We start from the raw sequence: 19,724 nt of genomic DNA on the forward strand, positions 1-19,724 counted from the left end.
ACGAAATATTGAGTAGAGTTCCAAATAATGATCTAACATAGTAATTAACATAAAAGACCTAACACAAATAATTTTAAGATAGAAATTTCAAACTGACATTGCTCAATAATGAACTTTTACAGCTTTTTTGACATTTAACTTCTCATAGATAATAAATAAAATTACACACAAATAATTATACAAGATAGGTAATAATGACAGAAAGTCCATATAATGATCTACTATAGTCACCAACTTAAAAAATTTTAACGCATTTTTAATATGTCATAAGAAAGACCACACTTTTTTGAAAAGCATTATTTTAATTAAACATTGGAACCACGCAGTCCTGCGCACATGTATAACATTTTTATTTATCATGAGCATGACACATAATAAGTAAATAAAATTTTCACAAAGTACGAAACACATTTCTCTTTTAACTGAACTGTACTCTTAAGAAAAATGCAGTATGGAATGCTTAGAACACTCAGGGCCACAGTTCCTCATTTCCCCACGCATTGACCAAAATATACATGTACTTTAAAATCAGTTAAACAAATTCAAATGTTAGTATTCAAAGAGGAATACTTCACAAATTAGATGAAAGAAAGGTACACAATGAACTTGAGTGATAAATACAGAAAAGCATGTAAGGACCGAGAAAAAGATGTATTCGTGGAGAACTTTTTAAGATAAACTTGCTCTATTTTTGCACATGGGTTACATTTTGCATTTCAGATTAAGGAAACATTCAAGATAATTCCTGTATAACTAGGGATTTTATTCACATTTGTTAGTGATGTAATTTATTAGAACAGTCACAGATATATAGGACAAGTATGCCATTTCCAAGGAAAACAATTTTCCCAAGCCAGACTTTAACAGTGAAATATAAAATGGAATAAGAAAATCCCATATTTCAAACAAAATTAGTATCTGAGTATGCAAAAACATGAACAAGAAACGAATATTTTTTCTGAAAATGTTCCGAATGGTTTAAGTCAGGACTAGTTTCATGAACAGAGCATGAAAAATAATGATGAATTTTTAATTTTATTTTGTCTGTAGTACATTTACTTACGCTAAAATCTTCCATTTGGTTGACTGTACTTTACATTTAGACCTAAGTTGATAAATCAGAGTGATTTTGTGTTTTAAAGCTTCAGATTCAGAAATACTACAATTTCAGATATAATACAACTCAAAAGCAAAAAGATTAAAACGACAAGAGAATATACTGCGAGCAAGCGAACGTGATAAATGACTTTTTGGGCTGAATTTCATGAATTCATAGATGGGGTGCAAAATTTTAATGCACTGTATATGAACTATTTTTCAAATGTATTACGATCACCAACTTTACATAGACTTTAAGTAAACATTTCATGTTAATTTACCATTTTTACCATTTTTTTCCTGCAAACATTTCATGTTAATTTACCATTTTTTCCTGAGATTTATCTACGTATTTACTAAATTTTTGCATTTTGTTTATAAATATAATACCAAAAGGACATAAGAGAACATTTGTTTCTTGAAAATGTCCATAATTTTACCCAACTGTTATTTCTTTCATAGCTTTGAAGTAACCTATTAAACATATAGTTATCTTGTATTGACTAGACAGCCGTTGGTCTTGCCAATGTCTGAGTTAAGTCACAAAGCTAGAGAATTTAAGTAATATTTTATCAGTACGTAGAACTTCTTACGGCGTTTTTGATGAAAATTGACCGAATTTAGTAGTTCATTACTAACCTAGGAGCCTTTAACTATTTTTTTATTCAAAAAAAAAAAAATTATCATCAAGATTTTCCATACAGATTTTCCATGTACTACTTTTCATGCCATTACATTTCCAATGAAATTTGATTCATTGTCAGGAAGTACAAATTTGGTAGAGAAACAAGCGCTGATTTTCTTATGAATGTGAGATATTTTCTTAGATATGTTTCTAATGAAATTAGTATATAAACTTCTTTTAAGAAGGAAATAGACTTTATGAGAAAAATCTATGACAATGCAATTTTTGGTGACTTAGAGAAAATATTCAAAGTCTGTATGATCTGTGTTAAAAGTCTCCATTATGTACTACATTCGTATACATTAGAGAAAATTTATCTATTCCTGTAGTATACTAAGATAAAAAATTCCATTTTCTTTTCTTAATTTCTGATTCAGTGTGGTAGTGTTGTTGAAGTTAAATCTTCCAAACGTGTAAGAAGTTATTAAATCATACATTTTTTTTTTTTTTTTTTTTTTTTTTTTTTTTGAATAAAAAAATAGTTAAAGGCTCCTAGGTTAGTAATGAACTACTAAATTCGGTCAATTTTCATCAAAAACGCCGTAAGAAGTTCTACGTACTGATAAAATATTACTTAAATTCTCTAGCTTTGTGACTTAACTCAGACATTGGCAAGACCAACGGCTGTCTAGTCAATACAAGATAACTATATGTTTAATAGGTTACTTCAAAGCTATGAAAGAAATAACAGTTGGGTAAAATTATGGACATTTTCAAGAAACAAATGTTCTCTTATGTCCTTTTGGTATTATATTTATAAACAAAATGCAAAAATTTAGTAAATACGTAGATAAATCTCAGGAAAAAATGGTAAATTAACATGAAATGTTTGCAGGAAAAAAATGGTAAAAATGGTAAATTAACATGAAATGTTTACTTAAAGTCTATGTAAAGTTGGTGATCGTAATACATTTGAAAAATAGTTCATATACAGTGCATTAAAATTTTGCACCCCATCTATGAATTCATGAAATTCAGCCCAAAAAGTCATTTATCACGTTCGCTTGCTCGCAGTATATTCTCTTGTCGTTTTAATCTTTTTGCTTTTGAGTTGTATTATATCTGAAATTGTAGTATTTCTGAATCTGAAGCTTTAAAACACAAAATCACTCTGATTTATCAACTTAGGTCTAAATGTAAAGTACAGTCAACCAAATGGAAGATTTTAGCGTAAGTAAATGTACTACAGACAAAATAAAATTAAAAATTCATCATTATTTTTCATGCTCTGTTCATGAAACTAGTCCTGACTTAAACCATTCGGAACATTTTCAGAAAAAATATTCGTTTCTTGTTCATGTTTTTGCATACTCAGATACTAATTTTGTTTGAAATATGGGATTTTCTTATTCCATTTTATATTTCACTGTTAAAGTCTGGCTTGGGAAAATTGTTTTCCTTGGAAATGGCATACTTGTCCTATATATCTGTGACTGTTCTAATAAATTACATCACTAACAAATGTGAATAAAATCCCTAGTTATACAGGAATTATCTTGAATGTTTCCTTAATCTGAAATGCAAAATGTAACCCATGTGCAAAAATAGAGCAAGTTTATCTTAAAAAGTTCTCCACGAATACATCTTTTTCTCGGTCCTTACATGCTTTTCTGTATTTATCACTCAAGTTCATTGTGTACCTTTCTTTCATCTAATTTGTGAAGTATTCCTCTTTGAATACTAACATTTGAATTTGTTTAACTGATTTTAAAGTACATGTATATTTTGGTCAATGCGTGGGGAAATGAGGAACTGTGGCCCTGAGTGTTCTAAGCATTCCATACTGCATTTTTCTTAAGAGTACAGTTCAGTTAAAAGAGAAATGTGTTTCGTACTTTGTGAAAATTTTATTTACTTATTATGTGTCATGCTCATGATAAATAAAAATGTTATACATGTGCGCAGGACTGCGTGGTTCCAATGTTTAATTAAAATAATGCTTTTCAAAAAAGTGTGGTCTTTCTTATGACATATTAAAAATGCGTTAAAATTTTTTAAGTTGGTGACTATAGTAGATCATTATATGGACTTTCTGTCATTATTACCTATCTTGTATAATTATTTGTGTGTAATTTTATTTATTATCTATGAGAAGTTAAATGTCAAAAAAGCTGTAAAAGTTCATTATTGAGCAATGTCAGTTTGAAATTTCTATCTTAAAATTATTTGTGTTAGGTCTTTTATGTTAATTACTATGTTAGATCATTATTTGGAACTCTACTCAATATTTCGTGTAATGTATCATAACTATGTAGGAGTCATTTGTCAGGTATGATAAATTAAATTTCGTTCTCAAAAGGCTGTAAGAGTTCAGTGCTAAATAAATTATTGACAATGTGAAATATGGGTATTTTTCAGTTAAGTTACAATGAATATGTTAAAAATATTCCAAGTTAACAAATTTTTATATTCCAAATTGGGAAAAAGGCGATAACGTTTCATTTCCATGGCTGAATATTAATTCCATGTGTATTATAGACTTTAAGTTCTCCTTCACAAAATGTGACTATAATTCAAATTTAAAATAATACGTTACAATGTGAATATTCTTCTCTGTAGTTAAAATATAATTCAATCTTCTGTACCTTGTTAAGAGAGTTAGGCTGTGATAAGTTCAAATAGAGTAGTGTTTATAAAGTTCTGCGGTAAATCATATTAAGAATCCGAGTGAGGTTTTCAGATGACGGAAAAATCAAGGTTCAGTGTATGTTTGGTGATTTAAGTAGGATGTGTGCAAGAAAATATAAGATATTTTTTGTAAAATATTTCATTCAAGAGTTAGCAAAATTTGTGTTAGTAGTATAAATGAATCTTACTGAATAAAAGGGAGTGTTCTGAATATATATGTATAAATGTCTGTAGAGTAAAATAAGAAGTAATGAAGTACTATTGGTACGTATCTAAACTTAACTGGGTAGAAATGTTCCATGTATTGGTTTGAGTGGCTTCATACCATGAAAATTTATTGCTCCCTATAAGATTTATTTAAAGTCAGTAGGTCTTACAATAAAGAAACATGTGTAAGTCTGTATTTATTATGGGGAAAAGGAATCAGAAATACAGCATGAATATGTTTTATAAGTTAAATATAAGGGTAAATGTGTAAATGGAAAGTGTAAAAATTACATTTGTCAGATATAGTTTGGTGAATCCTTTGAATAAAAGTAAGACGTGTAAAAGGGAATCAACAAAGTTTTGTATAGTTAGTAAAATACATTAGAAGGAAAAGTTCTGAGTATCTCCAACTTAGTAGTAAAAAGTAAGAAATGTAATATTCCAGTTAAACTATATAGAAGGAACATTGTGTATATTGGATAATATTATTTAGTGAAGTTACAAAGACGGAGAAATGTAGGTAAGTTTACTTTTGGAGAAATGGAAGTGTAACATGATGTTGTATTTAAAACAAGGGGGAAAATAATTAAGGGTAAAATAAAAATGTAACAAAAAAATTAAGGGAAAGGGGAAAAAAATAAAATTTACTTTTGGAAGTAAAATGCATAATGGAAAAAAAAAAAAACTGCATTTGTGTAAACAAAAAACTCAAAAAAATTAAAATTATGAAACTAAATATTACTTTTGTAAAAAAAATTAAGTTAAAAATGTAGTAACACCTTTTTTTTTAAATAAAAAGCGGAAAGAAAAAATTAAATTTGTAAAAATAAATATTACTTTTGTAAAACCAAAAAAAAGTTTTAAAAAAAATTAAAATAAAGTAAAGTAAAAATACGAAAAGGAATAAATTTTGGAAAAAAAAACTTTTGCGAAATAAAAAAGTGAAAAGGAAAAATTCAATTCGTATATAAAAATATTACTTTTGTAGAACCAAAAAGAAAGTTAAACAAAAAATTAAAATAAAGTAAAGTAAAAATACGAAAAAAAAAAAAAAACCTTTTGCAAAATAAAAAAGTGAAAAGGAAAAATTCAATTCGTAAAAATAAATATTACTTTTGTAAAACCAAAAAGAAAATTAAATATAAAAAAATAAACTTTGCAAGATAAAAAGTAAAAAGAAAATTTAAGTTCACTTTTGTGGAAGTAAATGTCAATTTGCGAAAGTTAAAAATAAAATTTATGTTTGGAAAAGGGAAAAAAAAAAAAATGAAATCAAAAATTAATAAATTAACTAAAAAAATAGTAAGAATAAGATGAAAAATGAAAACAATTAAAAATATCTTAATAATAAAAAAAAATTAAACTGTGGGAAAATCTTACATTTAAAACAGCAATGAATAAAGTAATGATTAAGAAGCCAAAAGAAATCCTAGCCGTCGTGTAAAAACAAATGCGTGTCGCAGTTTTCGTGTCAAAGCGCATGCGCAGACTTTCAGCCTTATGACATTAATGGTGCAAATAAGTCAAAGGGAGAAAGCGGGTAAGATTCATGAGATGAAGCATAGCCTTGAGGTAACGTGCTTTTCTCTCAAGCAAGAGATGGTGGGTTCGAAGCCCGCTCATGGAGTTATTTTTAAAATTCAGGGAAAATAATATTAAATTGAATAAAAATTAATTAAAGGTAATTAAAATATGACAAATTAAATAATTAAAATACTTATTAAAAAGAGTAAATAATTAAAATTAATAAAGTGTTAAATAATTAAAAAACGTAAATAATTAAAAATAATAAATTAAAAGTGATGTGATTCCAAACACGTGGTTCACACGTTGCCACAAAAAATAAAAGTTTTGAAAGGATCGTTGCCACACCATAAAAACGAAACTCAACACGATTACGTCATCCCATCCATCTACGTCACTTCCGATTATCACGTGATCCAAGATGGCGATGGCGGCACATCAAGGACATACCCCCTGTTGCGTTATCTATTGTTCTCTTACGTAATATATTGTTCTATTACGTCATGACGGCATCCTTTTGCCGCATATAGTGGGGGGTATACTACTTGGCTGAACTGAGACCAGTATTTTCTTGCTTCTAACAAGAAGTAGCTGTGATTTAGTCGCATTGATGGAAATCTTCCACCTGGAGCACCACTCCTCAATGTCCATAATTATATCCTGCATAACAGAAATTGCCCTGTTAGGCTGAATAGATCTGACCGCTACAGCGGTGTCATCCGCATAGCAGGCCAGCAATGTATTTCTGTTGAGTTTATCCCGCGGGAAATCAGCCGCATAGAAAAGATAGAGTACTGGGCCAAGACAGGACACCTGGGGGACGCCTGCAGCGATAGTTTTGTATCCAGAATGACTTTGCTTGCAGCTAACAGTAAAGTAACGATTTGCAATATAAGATCTGGTGAGTAAGATCAGTTCTCTAGGCAAATTCATCATTATCAATTTATATATTAAGCCCTCATGCCAGACACGGTCAAATGCTTTGGCCACGTCCAGCATGAGCACTGCAGTACAACTCTTATGATGCAGAGCAGAGCCGATAAATTCCACAAGCCTAATCAGTTGTTTAGATGTGCAAAGTTCGCTCCTAAATCCGTACTGATCTTCCGGAAGTACCTGTAAATAAGGCTGGAATTTCCTTAAAATTATTCGTTCAAAGATCTTGCCTATATTAGAGAGCAAGCTTATGGGCCTGTGATTCTCCGCCTTAGTGATGTCTTTTGCAGGCTTCGGTAGTAAGAAAACTTTTGCGTACTTCCAGCAGTCCGGGAAGTAGCATAACGTAATGCATATATTAAAAATGCTGGAAAGTCTTGTGATTCCACCGCGCGGGAGGTTCCTGATCATTAAATTTGTAACTCCATCAATACCTGGGGCTTTCTTGGGGTTCAATTTGGAGATAATATCCGTAACTTCTCTTGGATTAGTTAAACCATCGGCATTTAGAGCCGTGGGAGCACCTAGCCATTCTTCTACTTTCATTCTGACTTGGGTCTCAAAGTGAATATTACGAGGTGTCTGATTGAGAGAAAACTGCTTTTCAAGATGTGAAGCGAAAATCTGACATTTGTCAGTATCTGAATAAGCAGTCACGCCGTTGGCAATAATTGGCCTATCACACTGATGCGTCCTCTTTAACATTTTTGTAAACTGCCAGAAGGCATCACTGTCTAAGTTTAACTCCTCCATTTTAACATTCCAAGCCTCACACTTTAATTTATGCATTTCAAGCTTAATATGCTTACTGATCCTATTTAACTCCGTTTTAATAAGGTGATATTATACCTCCTTCGCAGCCTGTTTCTAGGAGAAATACGTTATATACTCCCCTTTTTATAGGGCCACTGGGGTTTTCAGGGGACCCAATTGCCAAATTCTGGGTGTATAGAAACCTCATCCAATACCCTTTTAGTTCGGGCGCCAGTATAGAGACATTAGGTTAATTGGAAAAGCCAGAGAGATGAAAAATATGCAATCCGCCTTCACCGGGAATCGAACCACGGACCTCTGGTATAGCGGCCCAGAGTGCAGAACCACTATACCACGAAGGCACGCTAGGAAAGTGGCAGAAATACCTTATAAAATGTAAAATCTGCAAGCTTTCAAATTTTATTTTTTATTACTATTTTCTTTTTATGCTGTTTTAGATTAATCTCAAAAGAAAGTTTGGTTTGCTTTATTTGACTATAGGTAAGCACGAAAGGGCTATCTGTCTAAGGAAAGAGATGGCATCGCGAAGAACTTTCTAAAGAAAACTGGTTTGTGTTTATATTATACAGGTGGGGGGGGACACTAAAATGCCCATGCTGCCAATCCCATTTCCCTGGAATCGAACGTCTAGCGTTCAGGGACTTTACCGCTTAGTCATTGTCTATCCTCAAATCAAACATATACTTAATTATAAAAATGAGCTATTGGCTAAAATATTCTGAACGGAACAATGATTACATAACAGTTTCAATTCCTATGGAAAAACAAAAATAACATCCATTATTCTAAACTATTTTAATTTGCTAATTTAATCATAATTAAATAGCTTTTTGAAGATTTTAAACTATGAAATGGTTTCTTAATTCTTCATGAAGTTTAATCGTATGAAAGGATACATCATTTATATATAAAACTTATTATCGACTGCAAAATAATTATAACAGGTGCTTAGAATTTTGATGCAAATCTTCATAAATTATAACTTAAATATCACAACGAAAATTCTGGAAAAGTAATCAACGACATTTCCCTGCTGCATATGGATTAAAATGTAAAAACAGGATCAATTTAAATTTAAAATATTAAACGTTTAGTAACATACTTGTTTGTGTTGTAAAACCTTTACTAAAATCGGTGTAGAACAATAGCCATTCCGATCATTCAGAGTTTACGAATTTCATTTGAGAAAAAATAATTAAATTCAGAATCACAAAAGAGGAATTTAGCTACGAGACGTTAGAAAATAAGAATAAAACTTATATTTTAAAATAACATTTGTTTGACAATTTTTTAAAAAAATTTACCCATCCGTATTAATATCGAAGGATCAGATGATAGGTTTGCTAAAATCTTAATTCATGAATTAGTGAAAAACTATCAGATTAGGAATTTTTATTACAGTATAAAGCGATTACAAATATTTCATAGGCTATGCGGCCAGCCTTCCTCTGGCCTTTAACTGCACCAGAAAAATGCCTCAAGGGAGCACCAAATATTAAATTTAAGAACTGCACAGAATTTTACTCTGGAGAACAATTTTATATAAAAAAAAATAATAAATAAAAAAAAAAAATTGCGAATTTTAATAAAAATGTATCATATACAAAAAAATTACAATGAAAAGCAATATCCCTTAATACGAATATTAGTTATCGTAATAAATAAATTAACCAACTTGCCATTGCAAAAGATTTCAAATGGTATAAAGGAAATTTGTGTGTTTGTTCGCTAATAATTCAGCTCCTACTACAGGTATCGTCACTAAAGCCTCTACAATTCTTTTTTGGGTCTTGGAAAAAATCGATGTCCATTTTTTTTGAAAAAAGAAAAAAAGCTAAAATCAGATATATTAATTAAAAACTCTTAAAACGCTTTTGCCCTTATTTTTCAGAGTGGCAACAGTGCTGATATCAGCAACAGTGATATATCAACAAGAATGGCTGCATGCCGCATTGTTGCTGATATAATGAGAAATATATATCTATTTTATGCGATTTCATCAAAAGAACTTAAAATAAAAAAAAAAAAAAAAAATCGCTTCGAGGTGCACTGGCTCTTGTCTAGATGCACCTATATACCAATTTTCGTAGGCCTTGGCACAGGGCTTAATTCTAAAATTAGAAGTGCCTGAGCCCTACGAAAGACCATCAGAAGAGCATCAAAAGTAAATAAATAAATAAAATGGCTATTAAAATCATTAATAACTTAAAGATTAAATAGTTAATTATTGCCAAATTAATTAATCATTATTTAATTAATATTAATAACTGATATATGTCAATTATTATTTAATTAATGATTATCATTAAATTAAATAAAATTAATTAGTTTTAAAGTAATTATTATTAAAATAGTTAAATTATTTAAGATTCAGGTAATTAAAATTAAATAAAATGTAAAGAGATAAATTAAAATTTAATAAGCGATTTGTAATACAATTTTATGGCAAAAAATAAAATTTTCGTGATCAAATTTCTATTGAAATTGTTGTTCAGTTATATAAAAGAAGCGCCCGAGCTCTGGCTATAATTATGATTTATCCCAAGTACGGGAGACGGGCTCCGGCGCAATTTAAGCTCTGGCCGGACCTATTAGCTTATGGGCAGCACGAACGAAAGACACACATACAAACTCTTTCTTTTATTATATTATGCTATAGATATTTCTAATTTGAAAATATTACAAAAAGAATTGAAATTATTGACCAGCTCATTGTAATAACGATTTTGTACAGCAAGAATTTGAAAGGATACGAAAATATCTGCGAACACTAATTCTGGAAAATTGGGGATACTTCAAGTCCAAGCGCCGCTGATATGCCACGAATATCATACTACAGTACAAAGTCCGTAATCCGGACTCGTCGGGACCTCGGCGATTCCGGATTAGGGGTTTTTCCGGATTATAGATCATCAATTTAAATCTGGTAAGATGGCATGCAGAAATTATACAATTAAAAATATGAAACCATTATTTATGAAATAAAGAGCAATTATGATCTAAAGGTTATCAAAATTTACCAAAAAAAAGCTTAATATTTATTTGTTAACTTTATTAAACATTTCTTTCAATGTATGTTGTTTAAGTTGCTTCGTTTTTTGTGCTAATACTTTCTCTTTAATTCTATAAGCAGACATAATTTCTTGTTCAGTTACAAAGTTCCACTGTTCAAGTCCTGTAATTGCTGTGTCGAGAATACCAACTAACTTGTCAATCGAAATTTTTTCGTTTTCAATAACCTCGCTGTCACTTTCTTCACTATCGGAAGCGGTATTTTCTGGATTTAGAACCATACTACAGAATTAGCCGTCCGTTAATTGACTGATGATTGGAGACATGCTTTCGGTTTTTAGGTCCTTTGGCAGCTCCAGAATTGGAAATTCTGTTTGACATAATCGAAAGTTCAAGCTTAATTTTTATAAAATTGCTCTAACAGTCTGCAAAAACTAATAAGCCGGATCCAATTAGAAGATTAAGGAACAGCGCAATCTGCAACATTAACCGAAATGCCTTAGAATCACTAAAGATAATATTTGCCTAGCTTATACCTTCCGTTAAACATTAAACGCGCATGCGTAAACGCATTACGCGAATGCGTAAAGCATACAAAAAAAAGTTTGTGGCTTTGAGGTCCGGATAATAGACCATTCCGGATAATGGACGTCCGGATTACTGACTTTGTACTGTATTTGTATGACGTGTTCCGGCTCTTTGAAATAATTGCCCTGTGGGCAGCCTGACAGTAAAGTTTTCCTGGTGCTTGAAAGCGAGGTTTTCATGGTGAGAAGGGAATACCGCAACACAGCACAGGTCTGAGAAATAATAAAACAGCATGTCATGGAGCGGGAATAATAAACAGATGGTAGGCAGTGACGTCATGTCCAGTCCGGAAAATACACGATAAATTCAGTTAGGTGGGAAAATTCTGATTTTCGGCAAATATATGAGCTGCAAGAAGTCGGAGATAGATATCTATCCTCATTCAGTAACTCATAATGGAAGGTTCTAAAATAAGAAAATCGCATTGTTTGGTAAAGTTCAGTTGACCTTCAACCCCTCAGTATAGTAACCTCACCTCCATGAGTAACCCGGGAGAGAAAATCTTCACTTGGACGTCATACGCAATTGACATTACAGGCGTCTAGAAACTGAGAATCTGAAAGATTGAGGTCACATCCACTACGCGAATTTTAGAAAATGAAAGAATCAGATGGCGCCCTCTAGTGGGGGAAAAACGTTTAAGATGTCTAATCTGAGAAAAAGGGAATACTGCTTTGTACAATCATCAATTATTATTTTTATTTAATTTTATAGAAAATAACCTGATTTAAAATTATAATTCATAATATTAAACAACATTATGCTAATTTTTACATCAGCTTGTTTAATTTTTATTATTACTGAAAATTCTTTGAATCATTTTTATAAAAATCATACTTAAATATCTTATATAATGCTTATTAAATTTAAAAACATGTAGCCAACAGGTTGATGTTATGAAAAATAATCAACAAATATTAAAATAAAAAGTTTTTATTAATAAAAGCTTTGTTTAAGACAGTATTTATAAGAAAAACAAAGTATACAAAATGTTAATATTATGATTAATATTTGGTGAATGAAATAAGAATTGAAAAATGCAAATAAAATGGTATATGTAAGAAACGCAAGCGATTGTGGAACCGCAGACTACAATAATTTACTTAACAATAAAATATACACAGAAGTCATACTAAGATTGTAAAGAAGTAAATGATTTTTAAAAACCGGAAATATTAATGGTTACAATAAGATATAAATGCAGAATATAGTTGTAGGTTACTAACAAAATGCTGACTGCAAACTATACACATGATTCTGGAACTTCTGATTAGGAACATGATTCTACATTTAAAAATACTATAAATATTCACATAGTTATACTAGAATTAGAAAACAGTAATGATTTTAGTAAATGTTCCTTGAGTAATAATATTAAAAAAAGAAATAAAAATATGGTACTATTCTGTTTTGAGAGCCGTAAAAAAAATTGCAGCGAAAATGTATGCACAAAAGCGCCAAATCTAGCAAACTCTAGCGCCAAATCTTGCGTACGCGCTTGATTTCAGATTGCATAAGTTTATGTAGTTCTATATTTCTTAAGACGCCATTGAAATACTAGTCTAATTTTTAAATCCTTTTTAGATTAACATTTTTTTTTTTTTGGATATCCTATGGATTTAACAATTTGGGAATTACCCATGACGAAAAGTCGGCAATAGAATTTTGCATAAAGTGCAGAATCATCCACTGCTTGACGCGTTTTTAAGAACTGCACATACTCGGTATCCATGTGCACATCGATTTTTTTTTCCACTTAAAAAAAAAAAAAAAAAAAAGACAATCCTAGAATTGCACAAAAAATGGCACTGCGCACACCCTTGACTTTATCTATGTACACATCGAACTATTTTCACTTAAAAAGTAAAAGAAAATTGACAAAAATCCAATTTTTTTTTTTTTTTTTTTTTTTTTTTTTTTTTGGGCCCACCAGCGGCCGAGCGGTAAAGGCGCTGAACACTGGTAGTTCGGTCTGAGGTTCGAATCCCGCGAATGGGCTGGCTGCATGGGCGTTTTCGTGGTTTTCCCCATGTGTAACGTGTATACGAGCCAGTTTCCCTTAGAAAGTCCTCCACGAAAGGCATCCCTCCCTTTAGGCAGATAGCCCTCGTGTGCTTTGCCATAATTAAATACACCAACACCAATTGTTTTTACCCTTGTAAAAAGCGGCGAACAAGTAAGTGAGTGATTCTGCACTTCATCGAGAATATTTTCAAAGAAAAGGCATCATTCATTATAGAAAATTACGTTTGAACAAACAACGAGATGAAATTATGCTTTAGCGATAAGTCGGTAGCGAAATAGCGATGCAGGCATCCATTCAGTTACGTTTAGCAAATTTTATATAAATTTTAATAAGGATCTGAAACAGTTATTTACTCTTTTGCTTCCATTCAGTCATGTTTAGCCTTTTTCATATAAATTATAATAATAAAAAAGTATTATATGAAATTAACCTTTCATCTAAATTAAAACATCAATCTTAGATAGTTATTTACTATTATACTTCCTTTCTTGCCACAATTATTAAGGATGCTGCAATTCTTTTTGGCAGCATTGGCATCAAAAATAGTTTGCCGATTTTTTACGGCCCTCGAAACTGAATAATACCAAAAATATTTATGATCTGAGCTTCTCTAATTTTTAAAGCATACAAATGTTTGAGAAATGTGTAATCTATGGATGGAAATAAATGGCTTAAAAAATAGTAATATTGAATAAATCATGTTTAAAATAATAATTTCAATATCACTTTCTTCTTTAGAATTTGAATTCTTGTTCAGAATTAAAGATAAGGCTATATTTTGTTATTCAATAGGATTTGGTTTTACAATTGAATTTTTTGGTTTTCTACGAATTCTACGTGTAGAGTACAAAGACCTCTGACAGGTAATGTTTTTGGCTGCAGGGTCTTTTTTAAGACCTTGTGACGTAATACAGAATATAGTTGTAATATTAAATTAAGTTGTAATATTAAATTAAATTATTATGTGAACAATTGGTTGATGTAATGGCATATAAATTCGGTGAAATGAGTCTTTCAACTGCTTCAAACTGACTATCTGATGATATAGAATCAATAATGCTTTTAATTTTTTGTTTGAGTTTCTCTTTTTTAAGAGAAAGGTTTAAGTTTGATACAGGGGAATCATTTTTAAACAGCTCGAATAGCGTTTTGCAAAAGTGCACTTTGCAACTCCTATTTGAAGCCACTGTTAACTTCATTGATGATGGGCAGTACAAATTCATTTTCTTCGTTTTATTTTCAGAATTATCTTTAACTCGCTGTTTTGAGCAATTACACACAAAATAAAAGTGTTGAATACCCACTTTATTCTTCTTACTTCCACCACAATCTTTGATGAAACGCGAATTCGTTTCACTTTCTAAGTTTGCTTTAAACTTTTCGAATTCTTCAAGTGAAGTGAACTCTAAATCACCATATTCAAGAATAATGTTATGCTCGTTACACACATGAATTTTAATCTCTTCCTTTTCAGCACAGAAGTTACACAAACTACATTTTACTTCACCATCTTTGAAAATAGCGGGAAAAATATGAAATTGTATCTTATTTTCACACACACAGAGGGCGCCACTCTAACATCCGGGTAGTGGATGTGACGTCACTTTTTCAGCTAGATGCTTGTATTGACATTTACGAGACCAATAAGAAAGTGGAGGGAGAGAGAGAGAGTATCTTTTACGATTAATGTGAAACGCGTTTTCTATTGTATTCGTACGGCGTCGAAGAGAGGTTCGTACGAGCTCTTCGTAAGCTCTGAATTTTAACGTATCCTGCACATCTGAGTGAAGACACAAGAAAGGTTCCTGCATTTTCTTCGAATTTCTTTGAATTTACAAAGCTGGGTGCTAAATAGGAGAGTGAATTTTGAAGGAACATTTATCTACAACTACTCATGATGGAAGTGGATGATATGTGGTTCTGGGTCGTCGATGGCAGTTCTATAGAGTACTTGGACCTAAGAACATGCGAATTTCAACGTGAGAAAATACCACGTGTAATTTCCTCTCTTGATCTGAGTCTTCCACCTACTCCCCCGACTGCGCCTTATGCGCCATTGATTCCAGTTTTCGAAACAACGTCGGGCAGAATGAGTGTTTTATTCCCTAATTGGACAGCCACGGTTTTTTTCGACTTCAGCAGGAACATATTACAAAATCTTGAATTGAACTGGGAAGAAGATATCGCAAAGCTGTATGTAAGTCATTTGAGAGCGTTCTGTCATTACGTAGAGACATGTTTTTATTCTGCCAACTGTTTTAGAACAACAAACATTTCTACCCCACAAAGCAAGCGTAAGTCTCTCCCAAGATACAAGACCGAGTTAATCAACTCACTTAAACTGGAAGCGACATGGAAGCTAGTAAGAATCCTGTTCGGCAACGTTCGTTTAGATTCTGGCGTTATCATGGATATCCTGGACCCAATATGCTCGTGGAAAAAATTAGCACAGATTTCCCTTAAGAGCGATCCTGCCATAACGGATTCTATTTTATCTCATCTTCGAAGGAATCAACGTTGGGTCACGACGGAGGAATTGATGAAGTTTTTTTCTTCGGATAAATTGGGAATGATTCGAAAAAGACCGAAAAACCTTTTGGTTTTCCTCAACCATGGATTTAAGAACTTATGTAACCCTACCTACCTCTTCTTAAATCGGATGATTTTCGAAATGAGGGCTGCAAACCCTCATTTTTGGTAAGTCCTTTTCTCATGTATATTTTTTAAATGATTAATAGCAAACTTTATCCAGCTGACCGTTGATTAGTGGTAATTTCACTCTGGCTCGATTGTATAAGTGTTTCTATTTATTGGCAGGGCTTTAGTATTAGTCCTTTTTGGCGCGATAAATGAAAAATTATGATAACCTTGTTATTGATGGTAACCCGAAATGCTGAGCTGAAGAACATGCCGCCATTTCTGCCCACGTAACTTTAACGAATTTGGTAAGTATCAGAGCTTTGATGGCAGGAGGGATAAATTGCATGTTTTTCTTAAAGTTACGTTTGTGTTAGGAAAGCACAACATTTAAAATATTTTTAAAAAAGCTAAAATTTGATAGTTAAAACTGATGCTTTTAATATTACATCACGAGTCTTGACATTTTTTCATGTCAACTCTGCATTGGCGAGAAATTTGTTTGGCGACATTTTGAAGCGATAAATGTAAAATTTTGGTAACCCTAAATACTGAGCTGAAAACATTCCGCCATTTCTGTCCACGTAACTTTAACGCCATTTCTTCTATATTTAACGAATTTGGTAGGTATCAGAGCTTTGGTGGCAGGAGGGATAAATTATTGCATGTTTTTCTTAAAGTTACGTTTGTGCACAATATTTAAAATATTTTTAAGGAAAAAAAAAAACACATTTTCAGTAGCTTGAGGTAAACTCTTGCTATGACACTATGAAGAATCTGCATAAATGTATGGATGTTTCTCGCACTGTGATAAAACAGCGGTACATGGAGCCATGAAATTTTAAATGACGTAATCCTTCACCGAATAGGGGCATCTGGAAAATCTAACTTGGAAATTGTTTTATTTTCTATTTCGTCACAAATTAAAGAATTTTTGATTAACAAATTCAACGATTTCAACTAATGTTTTCGTTTTGCGATTTTGCGTCGAATCACTCTGAATGTCTATTTCATTTTTCAAACTGTTGCCAGCAAATATTATCGCCCTGTATTATATTTGAAGAAATTAAATAATAAAGAATCTCCATAAATGTGTGTTTCTTGCGTTGTGATAAAACGACGGTACCTAGTGCCATGGAATTTCGAATGAAATTCACAGTAGTTTTAATATATCTGATAATTTTCATTTCACAGAGAAAAGTAAAATTAACTTTCTAAATAGTAGCATTTGTAAATTAGCAAGGAAATAAAAACTGAGTAAGCTAGGTAATTAGATTTTTATGACCTTTTTAAATTTGCCATTTCCTAAATATTATATTGCATATTTCTCCTTTAAAATTTGAATTTCGGCTTCAAATTTCTTGGAAAAAGTCGTGCATCTATATTAAAAATTTCACGAATATATCCCAAACATGTTTTTGAAGTAATAAACATTAACATTTCTTCTAAAGGTAACCGACCTCGTTCGAAGGGCGTTTTTCAAAATGTTTGTTCTATTTTTGAATTTAAGTTATTTTTTAATGAATTGTACTCAAACTTAAATGTAATCGCTGCAAAAGCGATAAAAACATCATTATTTTTAGAAATGTATGCAAAAAAACAGAAAATTTTATATCAAAATTAATAAAAATATCAACCATCACTGACAGGAAAATATTGTTGATAAAATTCTATTTTCGGCTGTATTTTATACATACTACTTAGAAACATGCATTGAACCAGAATAATTTTAAAATATTGATTAAGTAGCAAAATATGGTCAAATATGTCAGTAAACACTAATTAAAAAAAAAAAAAAAAAAACACGCTATTGAAGAAAAAATTATGTAACTTAAATTCTATGGGATTAATTCTTTAACTTCTAGTCTACATTATGCATAATAATGTATAAAACGTGTGTGCAAAATTTCAAGTGATTATATAATGAACGTTTAGACTTATCATGGTTGCCGTGAACAGAAATCATGAAAAAAACAAGTAATCAAAAATCACATTTAAAGTTTTCAGATTGTTACATGACATTATATACACAAGTATTCACTAAAAATGCTCCTGCATTATACATAACAAAGTGAGAGTATAATATTTAAAAGAATAAAAACCTCAACATTATGATTCCCTTTTAATTCATCAAAATCACTTTTTTCATTTGCAATAAATGTTCCAGATAATTTCATAGACAGATGTTTCAGTTTCATTGTGATTACCATCATCAGCAGTCACATATTTTGTGTATTCGTCGCTGTAAAATTTTCGCTTTTTTGAATGACTACGTATAAATTTTAGCATTGTCGAACTTTGAATTATTAAACAGAATAAAAAAAGTGTAGAAAAATGAATCTTTAGCTGATAAATTAGCGCCGGAAATTTATACACAAAACCGAAATACCGAAAACTCAATTAAACAAAATAATAAGTTTGAAATGTTGCTGCCAAACGTAAGCGAAAATACATAATGAAAATACTTTGCCAGATTCTCCAAACATATCGAAATGCTTAAAATTATTTAATTTATAAATAACACAGAAAAAAGTGGAGGTTGAACCTTTAATTTGTCCTTTAAACTTTAACTTCCGGTGTGGCAGACAGTTACTTCCGGTCTGTTGTATCTCAGAAAAACGGGTATATCTCCACTTCTAATCAACATATCAAGAAGAGAAAAGCTGTTTTCGATAGCTAAGAATATGGCCTTAAAAAATATTAAATTTTTTAAAAAATGAGTTTTTTAGTCGAAATCGGCCTTTTGGACGAGATCGGTTAAATATTTGGTAAATAAATTTTTCAGAAATTGCACTATATAAAACTCAATACCTTCTACCTTTTATCAAGAAATATAGCAAATGAATTCACATAGAACAATAGACTCACATCTTCATTCAAAGCTATTTACATGAATGTTAAAACTCATATATGAATTTTTTAGTCCAAAGGGATTTGAATCCCGAAGGACTATTAGTTTCGTTTTGGCATTTTGCGTCGGACTCATAAATGTCGGTTCACTTTTCAAACTGTTGCCACAAAATGTTAGAGTCCTGCATTATATTTGAAGAAATTAAATAATGAAAAATCTGCATATATGTATGTATATTTCTCGTATTGTGATAAAACAACGGTACATAGTCATCGAATTTTGAATAACGTAATCCTCCAACGAATATGAGCATGTGGAAGACCAAATTTGAAATTTGTTTTATGATCGATTTCCTATTTTTTAAAACTTTGACGAATTTTTGATTAACAAACTCAAGGATTTCAAAGCGAGCAATGGCAACGTTGTGCAGAAAAAACATTTTTATCTCCAGCGCGTGAGTCTCTGTATCGGAAATTCTAAAGATATGCTCGTTTTAAAACTATTTTGCGATATTGCTGTTGCACTGGATCTTATGGTTTAAGTGCGAGGAACATGATATTTAATAAAGAAAAGTAACACACAAAATGTTAAAAACGCCCCTTTGGACGTAATTTAAAATCTGAAACATTTAAGATTTTCTTTCTTTCTTTTTTTTTTTTTTTTTTTTAAGTATAAGTATGTTATATGAAACTATACGAATTAACTATGATACGAGGGCTATCCAGAAAGTAGATTACGTTTTGGAATAAAAAAATAAA

The 19,724-nt window shown here is 31.1% G+C and overlaps 1 protein-coding gene across 1 annotated transcript in view; it reads left to right on the plus strand.

Moving 5' to 3' along the window:
- Positions 1 to 15,111: 15,111 nt before the first annotated feature.
- Positions 15,112 to 19,724, plus strand: part of LOC146995222 (uncharacterized) — a 47,173-nt gene continuing 42,560 nt past the window's right edge. The window contains exon 1 of the mRNA XM_085825940.1: positions 15,112 to 16,175. Coding sequence (XP_085682066.1) covers positions 15,373 to 16,175 — 803 coding nt within the window. The 5' untranslated portion in view covers positions 15,112 to 15,372. The remainder of the gene's footprint in view (positions 16,176 to 19,724) is intronic.

Source organism: Stegodyphus dumicola, chromosome 10, assembly GCF_044657685.1.
Source record: "Stegodyphus dumicola isolate Sdum_Otavi_A_Nest chromosome 10, ASM4465768v1".
In the NCBI taxonomy this organism is placed as follows: Eukaryota; Metazoa; Arthropoda; class Arachnida; order Araneae; family Eresidae; genus Stegodyphus; species Stegodyphus dumicola.